This window comes from Hyperolius riggenbachi, chromosome 7 (genome assembly GCF_040937935.1).
Source record: "Hyperolius riggenbachi isolate aHypRig1 chromosome 7, aHypRig1.pri, whole genome shotgun sequence".
Taxonomy (NCBI): domain Eukaryota; kingdom Metazoa; phylum Chordata; class Amphibia; order Anura; family Hyperoliidae; genus Hyperolius; species Hyperolius riggenbachi.
This window is the reverse complement of record NC_090652.1, coordinates 74,159,028-74,170,402: the sequence shown is the minus strand read 5'-3', so window position 1 is coordinate 74,170,402 and position 11,375 is coordinate 74,159,028. Positions and strand designations below refer to the sequence as shown.

The following is an 11,375-nucleotide window of genomic DNA, read 5'->3' as shown; positions in this document are numbered from 1 at the left end:
TCCAACTGCCACCAATTCCCCCTGCTGTAACGGTTTTCCCCCAACCTCCACACACTATTGGGGTGCATGAAATGGAAGATATACTATTAACTACAACTAATTTTTATTGTACATAAAAAATCAGTCGTAAAAAAAAAAAATAGGGGTAGAACTAAAATACAGTATGGCAAAATCTGCAATTTCAAATTGACAACAAACTAGACTGTAGGCCAGTGATGGCTAACCTTGGCACTCCCACTATGTTGGAACTACAAGTCCCATGAGGCATTGCAATACTCTGACAGCTCTAAGTATAACGTGGGGAGGCAGAGTCATGATGGTATTTGTAGTTTTGTCACAGCTGGAGTGCCAAGGTTAGCCATCACTGCTGTAGACTGTCAATTTGCTAACCTCCTCAGAGAACAAGGATGAGGAAATGGTTGGACCAACCAGCACCGTATCAATCAGTTGATGTAGAATGTTTATGAATCGGGGCTGGGACAAAGAGATATAGGTTTATTAACATAAAACAATGTTTTTTTTATCTAATGATGGCTTCAGCAATATATGTCACAGTCTTCCATTTCTGTGGTTCTGTGATGTAATGGGAGTGCACTAAAACGACATATATGCATAGGCCCATATGAACATAGGATGGTCCTCCAGTCCTGTCTTTAGGTCAGCAGAGAATTCTAGAGGTATTATAACAAGGATAGACTAGCAAGCAACGGAGGGGTCAAACTAGGACGACAGTTAGGAAAATAGGTAAAAGGATGACCAAGGCGAAATAAAGGGAGGAAACTCGACTAGATTCAGTCGGAGACCCTTGATCCGAAGGGACTTGTGTGGCGCATGCACAGTATTTCAGGTTTCACCTCTCTGTCCAAGCAGAGAGAGGTAGAGAGTGCCGCATAAGTACCTCCAGTTCAAAGATCCCCGATCGAATCTAATTGCGGCCAGTACCAGAGTAAATTACGAGCACACAGGCATACGAAGGGGAGAACAGACAAACACTATTATTCCAGCGCAGTGGACTTGGGCGCAGAAATGAGTAACTTCAGCGCCGTCAGAAGACAGAGCTGAAGTTACTTATAAAACACTATAATTCGGCCTCCATCAATTGCTGGAAGCCAAATTATTTCATTCCCCACCATCCTTGGCGGTCTGGAGCGGAATAGTATTCAATACGGCCGGGACATGTGCAGCAGCAGGATTAGCCATATATCGTCTGTATCCTGCGCCCAAGTCTCTTGCGCCGATTTCCCGGTTCAGTTTTCCTCCTTTATTTTTCCTTTAAGTCAGGGGAGAAGCTGTGGTGGGCAAACTGGTCCAGCACACAAAAGGAAGGGGTTGAGGGGCAGGAGCTCTCTGGACACCAGACAGCAGGTTTAAGGACATTCACCAGACTAACAGGACAAGAAGCTGATCGACAGAGGTGACAGGGCAAATGAAGCTTTACATTTAATTCTTCCAACTTAGATAAAGAGGAAGGAGACAGGGTGGGCTAGTATTGAGAAGATTGTGCGGTGTTGGATATTGCTGTACATTATGCTGTTTTGGGAGGCTGTTAACATGTTGGGTGGTTGTACATTGTGATGTTTTGGCAGGTTGTAGTTTTTACCATGTTGGATATTGTTGTATATTATGCTGTTTTGGGAGGCTGTTACCATGCTGGATGGCTGCACATTGTGCTGTGTTGGATATTGCTGTACATTATGCTGTTTTGGGAGGCTGTTACCATGTTGGATGGCTGTACATTGTGCTGTTTTAGGAGGCTGTAGGTTTTACCATGTTGGATGGCTGTACATTGAGCTGTGTTGGATATTGCTGTACATTATGCTGTTTTGGGAGGCTGTAGGTTTTACCATGTTGAATGGCTGTACATTGTGCTGTGTTGGATATTGCTGTACATTATGCTGATTTGGGAGGCTGTTACCATGTTGAATGGCTGTACATTGTGGTGTTCTGGATATTGCTGTACATTGTGCTGTTTTGGGACACTCGGTTTTACCATGTTGGATAGCCGTACATTATGCTGTTTTGGGAGGCTGTAGGTTCAGGCTCAGATAAAAGAAAGAACAGATGACATTAGCAACCAGAGCTATGGTAAGAAGCCATGTGCTTCCAGTATTATTGGGTAGTCTGTATGCAGCCTGATTAGGCAGCAATGTGTACACCCAGTTAGCAGTATTAGCCCCAACGTATTAGAATTAGGAGAGCAGGTGTGCCCCTAGATAGTGGTATTGGATAGTGTGCAGGTGTGCTTCCTTCATCCCAGGTAATAGTATTAGGTAGTCAGGTGTGGCCCCCAGATGGCAGTATTAATTAGCCAAGGTGTGCTGCCACTCTTCTCTCCCCCCCCCCCCCCCCCCCCCACCATGCAGAGTGGAACATTCTAAAGTGAATAATTTGCGTGTCTTCCTGGAATCCTTTCTCCATCCATCAGCCTGTCTCCTCAGTAAACCGCACCTCTGTTTCCTGACTGCTTGTACAAATGCCGTAATGTTGTGGGTCATGTCATGAGAGCCACAACTGCACAGGGAGCCATGGAGAAGGAAGGTAATGTGTCAGCTGGAAAGGCTGGTTACCTCTTCAGTGCACCGTGCTGCTCACTACTCCCATTGTTACCTTTCCAGTACACCGTGCTGCTCACTACTCCTATTGGCAGGGAGTAGGCACCCTTAAATGCAATCAAAAGGCCCAGCTAATTGCTTCAATTACCATCCCTGCTTTACTATGCTAGGGTGGCTTTATTTTATACTATGTTGAGGCGGCTGTACACTATGCTGTGCTGGATTGTTGTAGTTGTACTATGTTGGGGAAGCTGTACACTATGCTGTGCTGGATTATTGTAGTTGTACTATGTTGGGGAAGCTGTACACTATGCTGTGCTGGATGCTTGTAGTTATGCTGTGCTGGGGCGGCTGTACACTATGCTGTGCTGGATGGATGGATGGAGTTGTGCTGTGCTGGATTATTGTAGTTGTACTATGTTGGGGAAGCTGTACACTGTGCTGGATTATTGTAGTTGTACTATGTTGGGGAAGCTGTACACTATGCTGTGCTGGATTACTGTAGTTGTACTATGTTGGGGAAGCTGTACACTATGCTGTGCTGGATGGATGTAGTTGTGCTGGGGTGGCTGTACACTATGCTGTGCTGGATTATTGTAGTTGTACTATGTTGGGGAAGCTGTACACTGTGCTGGATTATTGTAGTTGTACTATGTTGGGGAAGCTGTACACTATGCTGTGCTGGATTACTGTAGTTGTACTATGTTGGGGAAGCTGTACACTATGCTGTGCTGGATGGATGTAGTTGTGCTGGGGTGGCTGTACACTATGCTGTGCTGGATTATTGTAGTTGTACTATGTTGGGGAAGCTGTACACTATGCTGTGATGGGTGGATGTAGTTGTGCTGTGGCGGCTGTACACTACACTACACTATGCTGTGCTGGATGGATGTAGTTGTGCTGTTCTGGGGTGTCTGACACTATGCTGTGCTGGATGGATGTAGTTGTGCTGTGCTGGGGCGGCTGTACAATATGCTGGATAATTGTAGTTGCACTATGTTGGGGAAGCTGTACACTGTGCTGTGCTGGGTGGATGTAGTTGTGCTGTCCTGGGGTGTCTTACATTATGCTGTGCTGGATGGTTGTATTTGTGCTGTGGCGGCTGTACACTACACTACGCTACGCTGTATGGATGTAGTTGTGCTGTGCTGGGGCGGCTGTACACTATGCTGTATGGATGTAGTTGTGCTGGGGTGGCTGTACACTATGCTGTGCTGGATTATTGTAGTTGTACTATGTTGGGGAAGCTGTACACTATGCTGTGATGGGTGGATGTAGTTGTGCTGTCCTGGGGTGTCTGACACTATGCTGTGCTGAATGGATGTAGTTGTGCTGTGCTGGGGCGGCTGTACACTACGCTGTGCTGGATTGTTGTAGTTGTACTATGTTGAGGCAGCTGTACACTATGCTTGGCTAGATGGATGTAGTTGTGCAGGGGGAAAGCATAATGAAAGCAATCTCAGAGTTTCATAGACACAGTTTATTAAAAAGCCACAACATTGTACAAAAACAATAACTTACAAGTTGTCAAAAACACGCCCACAGTGAGTTGATTACCAGAGCAATATTCTTGATTTGAGGAACAGGTTGAGGTGCTTTGCAAAGGTAAAACAAAGCTGTGATACAACAGTCTGCGCAGCCACCACTAGACAGAAACTAGCCTAAAGGTACCTATTAACGGTACAATATTTTCCTCAGATGTGATCATTCGATCAGATTTGCAGGATCAAAAGTAATCAGAAGGTAATTAAGAATTGTTCCCATAAACTGGTTAATTAGGGTGCTTCCTCTCTTCAGATACAATCATAAATACTAGTGTACTGGTAAAGGGTTTAACCTCTGACACAGCCAACCAGGTTTTGAATCTCAGCTCTTCCCGTTCAATTAGCCAGTACCTACTCAGAAAGGAGTTCTTGGGCAAGACTCTTTAACACTGCACCCTTGGTGGCTGCAACTCTCAACCGCTTTGAATCCGCCAGGAGAAAAACGATAACGAAGTGTTAAAGCGTACAATATTTAACATTTGTATAACTGGACACACACATTTGTTTAAAAGACAGAAAGACAGCAGGCAATGAGCCTGGCTGCAAGCAAAATGAAGGCTCCAGAGATGTGCACAGCCCCCCTGAGGCTAACACACCTTGAATACAAATCAAATGCAAATTATGTGCTGAACAGTAATCTAAATTCTAAAATTTGAATGCAAGCTGACGCCCATAGAGGAAGCTAGCCTGGAGTATACGTACGTTTTTGCACAGCAGAAGGGAATGGCAGCGCTTCCAAACAGACGCTGCACCAGAATTGACTAACTGCACAAGTATGCAGCGCTCGAATAATGGGCAGATGCAATCACAAGCTTTTTTTAAGTGAGGTGCAGCAGGTAGGCGAGTCTCACATAATTTTCTCAGTCATCTTGTGAGCTGAGATCCTTGTGTAATCACCGTTCCCCACTGCCAAAAGTGGCCACACACCATACAATCAAATGATTTTCCCATTTTTTCAGTTAAAATGATCGGCTGTATAGAAAAATAAAATATATATATATCCTCTATAATAAAACCCTGTGTCCGTGCGCTGTCCCTGTGTAGCATTGTCTGTGCTGAACCGTTGTGCGCACTGCGCAGCACGGACAACGCTACACAGGGATAGCGTGGGACCAGGGAGCCGAGCAGGCGGCGTGTCAGCGGGCGGCCGGGCGTACAGCAGGTTAGCGGGTGTCGTGCACGCGGCAGGTGCACGCATGCGTGGTGACACTGCAGCAGAGAGTGGGAGGGGAGTGGAGGAGAAGGGATGGGGGATTCGACACAGACCTAGAGTGTGTGTGTGTGTGTGTGTAGATAGATAGATAGATAGATAGATAGATAGATAGATAGATAGATAGATAATTTAATTTATGATAGAATTTTGGGTGATTTTTTTTTTTCCCCAGGTATTTCTCAATTACTCGTTGTAAGACGTTCTGATCAGTTTTTAATAACATTGAATGGGGTGGGATATAGAAAAGAAGTATATATAAAATAAGTTTTAAGTCGGGATGATATCAACTTCTTGCTTTCACTGATGACTAACACGGTACAACACTCTACTGCCTCTATTATCTTGATTTATTTACCCAAGCAACATAATTTTTCATGACTGGGAAAAATGGAACGTGTTAATAGCATTGGTCAGATTTCTCAAAAGTACACAGGTTCATTTTAGATATAATATTTCACAATATAGGACAATGCATATCTACAAAAACATGTACAGACACAATTAAGATAAAAAAAAAAAAAACAGATAAAAAAAAAAACCTATATAATCTGACACTTTGCACATAAAATAAAAAGGTGAAAACAGAGGTCAGGTTACTGGGTGGGCAGCATTACCAGTACACTGGCTGGCATCGCTCCAGTCCATCCTGTACGCAAAGTGGTATCCTATACTGTAAATTATATGGTACTATATATACATATGGTACAAATTGTTGAGCGATCACAATCACAGCAGAGAAAAAAACACAGGGAACTAGTATGCATTGTAAGTTTGTAAGCTTGAACTATATCTTTTGCCATGGGCAGCCAGTGGAGGGAGTGACAGGATTGATAGAGAGGCGCGGCCAAGTGTGGGGAGTGACCGAGAGGAGCGGCCAAGTGTGGGGAGTGACCGAGAGGAGCGGCCAGTGCAGGGAGTGAGAGCGTGGCCAAGTGCAGGGAGTGAGAGAGGAGAGGCCAGTGCGGGGAGTGAGAGAGGAGTGGCCAGTGCGGGGAGTGAGAGAGGAGTGGCCAGTGCGGGGAGTGAGAGAGGAGTGGCCAGTGCAGGGAGTGATAGAAAGGAGCAGCCAGGGCAGGGAGTGACCGAGATGAGTGGCCAGTGCAGGGAGTGATAGAAAGGAGCAGCCAGGGCAGGGAGTGACAGAGATGAGCGGCTAGTGCAGGGAGTGAGAGAGGAGTGGCCAGTGCGAGGAGTGACAGAAGAGCGGAGAGTACAGGGATTTTCACAAAAACTACAAGGTCTTTTTTTTTTTAATTCTATAGCATTTATGGGGGCTTTGCTATTAACCACAAGTCAATTACGTAGTAATTAGTAACTGTAATTACACAATTTCGTTACCAAAATGAGTTCTGATTTTTCCTGAAATTTCACATTACGATTTTACATAGTAATTGCGAATTACAATGCGAAGTTAGGATTATGTGAAATTTGTGCTCATCACTAGTTATAAACTGTTGTACGGTATGAAGAACACAATTGGATGAGTAATATAGGATTGCTGCCCTACCTCCTCCTCACAGGGTTTTGGGATTGCCCGAGAGGGAATACTCTGATCCAGCAGGACCCTATCACGTGCCAGATGCAGCATTTGAGAACTGTGATCACCTGCTATGTGAAAAGCTTATGTATCCACCGAGCCTGTGCATTTTAAACTGTCCATTTGAACATTCCCATAAGTTTGTGGGTTGTTTTTTTTCAGCTAAAAAGGAATCAGGTAATTTGGTTGGGTGCTGACTGAACCTGATCTTATGCCACATTGACATGGCTGCTGTGCAGATGTCAGAGAACTTATTTCAATTTTTTGGGAGTTAAATAGGAACGATACATTAGAAGATTTTTATATTCCACTGCTACTACACATACAATTATCTCTTAATTATTTTTTGAATTAACTTTTCAATTTCAGTTTTCAATCAATGACATGATGAGATAAACATGAGTACATATTGCACCAAGCCTACTTCGAACCTGCCTGTATCCTCTTTGTATTGATGTTTTTATTTTTGCATAAAAAAGTTATTTGAGTAAATTTTGTTTGAATGCTTTATTTTCAAATAAAGCAGTCAAACAGCTATTGGAATGCAGCCAAAGCTTTAAGTCATCACAGCAAATCAGAACCTTACAAATATATCAGCTGATCAAACTAATCACATGCTTCTCCATGAGCTCTCATAAGCATTGCCAACCCTACTCACAAGTTTAAATGTTCATTATTTCATTTTGTTGGCAGTTGTATGAACCAGATTGTACATCACACTGAAATGGCTGCTGTGCAGACTTCAGATTTAAAATGTAACCCTTTAAATTGAAAATTCATTGAATGACTTATCATAGAGCATTTGCGTAATATGTAGAATAGCAGGTGGGAGTTTGGATCCTACTTGAGTCTCCATAATGACTAGAAATGGTATCAGATCCAAAGGGAATTCCTGCAGTTGATAAATGGCATGCTGATATAGGTAAGTCAACATGGCAAGTTACAGTGCAGGGACATTGCGTCTCCTAATGGACAGTTATTGACTGTGGTCATTATTGGGGGGACTGCCAAGTAATGGACTTTCTGATGTCTCCTGAGGTTTCTCTGTGGCCTCCTTTGTTCCTTCCCCATTGGGGGTCATCTGCTGCTGGAGGTCCTTAGAGGTAGTCTCTGGCTGTTGTGGGTCAGCTGCATTTGTCCCTGGCTGTTGGAGGTCATCGGTCTCTTCTGCCATCCGGTCTTTGTAACTCTTGAAGAAACCACACTGCAGAAAACAGGAATAAAGGAAGAGTGGGACACTGTACAGCAAATGATAAGGTCTAATACACAAAGACTAATATTGACTTCCGATCAAATCAAATTATCCAAGACTCGCATGTGAATTCTGCTGCATGCTGATTGCAAGTTACCAATAACTGAGTATGTAATCACATGTGAAGCAATTAGATGTGTTGGCATTGGCAAATATCAATCGATAGTGTGCGTGTGATAATGTGAGCCTGACTGAACCTCTGGTCTAGGCTGAGGACACAATGGTGGTGGCCACAGAATGTTGCTCAAAAACAACTCTGCATTTTAAACCCAAATGACTACTGACAGATTTGAATGACCACATAATTCTACAGTGGTCTAAGTATCTATATTAGGCCTCACATCTCTGCCACAAACACATCAATGTGTTAATTATTCCATAAAAAGCCGTAAGGATGGCATAAGAGCCTGAAGAAGGTCTTAGACTGAAAGCTTACTCTGAATATTTTAAGTGGGACAAGAACTGGTACCCTCCTGATTTACAACCCATGCATAACATGGTACAATAGTTTACTGTAAATTTCTATAGATAGTGGAGTTGTAGAGGTATTCAGACTACCAAATGCCCTCTTCCCCTACTGTATCTCCAAAATCCAACTCCACACAGAACATTGAATCTCTCCTTTCCCCTTGTATGTAGTGATATACAGGGCCGGGTCTAGAATTTTTGCCGCCCAAGGCAAATATGTGAGGATGCGCCTGCCTGCCCCCCCCCCCCCCCCCCCAGGTAGTATAATAGCCCCCAGTATAGGTAGCCTGGAAGGGGTAGCAGCGGGCACAGCGGTGGGGAGGAGGGTCGGACCCCCCCCCTACCTCACCTGGGGCTCCCCCATCTGCTCTCCGGCTCCAGATATTTGCACAGCATTAACCTAATTCCGGGAACCACGCTGCGTTCCACCGCTCGCATCACTTCCTGCAATGCCGCTGACTGTACTGCGGAAGTACAGTGGGCAGCATTGCAGGAAATTAGGCGAGCGGTGGATGCAGCACTGGATCACGGAATTAGTCATTGCTTCCATTGCTGCCTTACACAAATTAAATGATGCACAAATAGCTGGAGGGGGAGCCCCAGGTGAGGGAGGGGGTCTGACCACCCTCACCCACCGCTGTGCCCGCTGCTCCTCGTTCCTGGCTGCTACCCCCTCCAGCTCGCCGCCCCCCCCCCCCCCCCCCCGGAACCTGCCTCACCCCACCTCATGGGCGGTTTGGGGCTGGTGATATACTGTCCCTCTAAGCTGGATGAAATTTGTGTTTCATATCAGAAACCGAGTGATAAATTCAGACAAACAATGATAAGAGGTGAGCATGAATCTCTGCCTCCTTCTGCACAATCACCATTATTATAATAAATTATTTGCCATCACGGCTTTACCTGGCATCAATCTGTTTCCTGTCTTTGCATTGGCCTGGAACCTGCATTATTAGCCTTTGAAACAGAACTGGTGTAGAGCAGAGAAGCAGCAGAAAACAGTGCTGTAAATGCCAGTATGGCCACTACAGGTCACTCACCTTGTAGAGCAGCCCGCAGATCACAATCAGAAGTACAAATCCACCAACAGCACTACCCACTATTAGGGGGATTTGGTTTGGAATAACCACAAGATCCACTTGCGTCACCACCTATGGTAAAAGAACTGGTTATTCATTATACCCCAAGCCACCTGACCAACAGACGGAGTGGTCTAAAAACATTCCTTGTGTATCAATGTTACAGGGATAGCTACAGTGGGATGCGAAAGTCTGGGCAACCTTGTTAATCGCCATGATTTTCCTGTATAAATTGTTGGTTGTTACGATAAAAAATGTCAGTTAAATATATCATATTGGAGACACACACAGTGATATTTGAGATGTGAAATGAAGTTTATTGGATTTACAGAAAGTGTGCAATAATTGTTTAAACAAAAATAGGCAGGTGCATAAATTTGGGCAGCACGAAAAAGAAATGAAATCAGTATTTAGTAGATCCTCCTTTTGCAGACATTACAGCCTCTAAACGCTTCCTGTAGGTTCCAATGAGAGTCTGGATTCTGGTTGAAGGTATCCTCTGTACAAAACATCTCTAGTTCATTCAGGTTTGACGGCTTCTGACCATGGACAGCTCTCTTTAACTCACACCCAGGGGCGTATCTGGGTAATATAGAGCCTATGGCAAACACTGAAGTTGCGCTCGGGATATTGCCAAAGTTACTTTTTTGGAGATCTCTCTTCTTATTTCCTCTCTGTTCTGTTTTCTAACACTAAGCCAAGTGCGCCCTACATACATACATTAAGTGGCCATGTTCTGTAGAAAACAGAATTGATATGATTTGAGGTCTGAGTGATGGGGAGGCATGGGGGCAGGCATGGCGCTGCAGCAGACGGGCGGACATGGGGGGCAGCACAGGGGCAAGCGTGGCACCCATGGCATGAGCCATGCCTGCACCCCTCTAGATACACCTCTGCTCACACCACAGATTTTCAATTATATTCAGGTCTGCGGACTGAGATGGCCATTCCAGGACATTGTACTTGTTCCTCTGCATGAATGCCTTAGTGGATTTTGAGCAGTGTTTAGGGTCGTTGTCTTGTTGAAAAATCCAGCCCCGGCACAGCTTTTTCACTGATTCCTGGACATTGGTCTCCAGAATCTGCTGATACTGAGTGGAATCCATGCGTCCCGCAACTTTGACAAAATTCCCAGTCCCTGCACTGGCCACAGCCCCACAGCATGATGGAACCAACAGCATATTTTACTGTAGGTAGCAGGTGTTTTTCTTGGAATGCTGTGTTCGTTTTCCTCCATGCATAACACCCCTTGTTGCCCAAATAACTACATTTTAGTTTCATTAGTCCACAGCACCTTATTGCAAAATTAAGCTGGCTTGTCCAAATGTGCTTTAGCACACCTCAAGCGGCTCTGTTTGTGCTGTGGGCGGGGAAAAGGCTTTCTCTGCATCACTCTCGCATACAGCATCTCCTTGTGTAAAGTGCGCCGAATGGTTGAACGATGCACAGTGACTCCACCTGCAGCAAGATTATGTTGTAGGTCTTTGGTGCTGGTCTGTGGGTTGACTGACTGTTCTCACCATTCGTTGCTTCTGTTTATCCGAGATTTTTCTTGGTCTGCCACTTCGAGCCTTAACTTGAACTGAGCCTGTGGTCTTCCATTTCCTCAATATGTTGCTAACTGTGGAAACAGACAGCTGAAATCTCTGAGACAGATTTCTGTATCCTTCCCCTAAACCATGATGGTGAACAATCTTTGTCTTAGGGTCATTCGAGAGTTGTTTTGAGAC

General features: G+C 44.7%; 1 protein-coding gene across 1 annotated transcript in view; it reads right to left on the bottom strand.

Annotated features, from left to right (window-relative positions):
• Nucleotides 1-4,323: 4,323 nt before the first annotated feature.
• Nucleotides 4,324-11,375, bottom strand: part of ITGAL (integrin subunit alpha L) — a 98,407-nt gene continuing 91,355 nt past the window's right edge. The window contains exons 29-30 of the mRNA XM_068244118.1: nt 9,607-9,717; nt 4,324-8,050 (exon numbers count right to left, since the gene is read on the bottom strand). Of these exons, the coding sequence (XP_068100219.1) occupies nt 7,823-8,050; nt 9,607-9,717 (339 nt within the window). The 3' untranslated portion in view covers nt 4,324-7,822. The remainder of the gene's footprint in view (nt 8,051-9,606; nt 9,718-11,375) is intronic.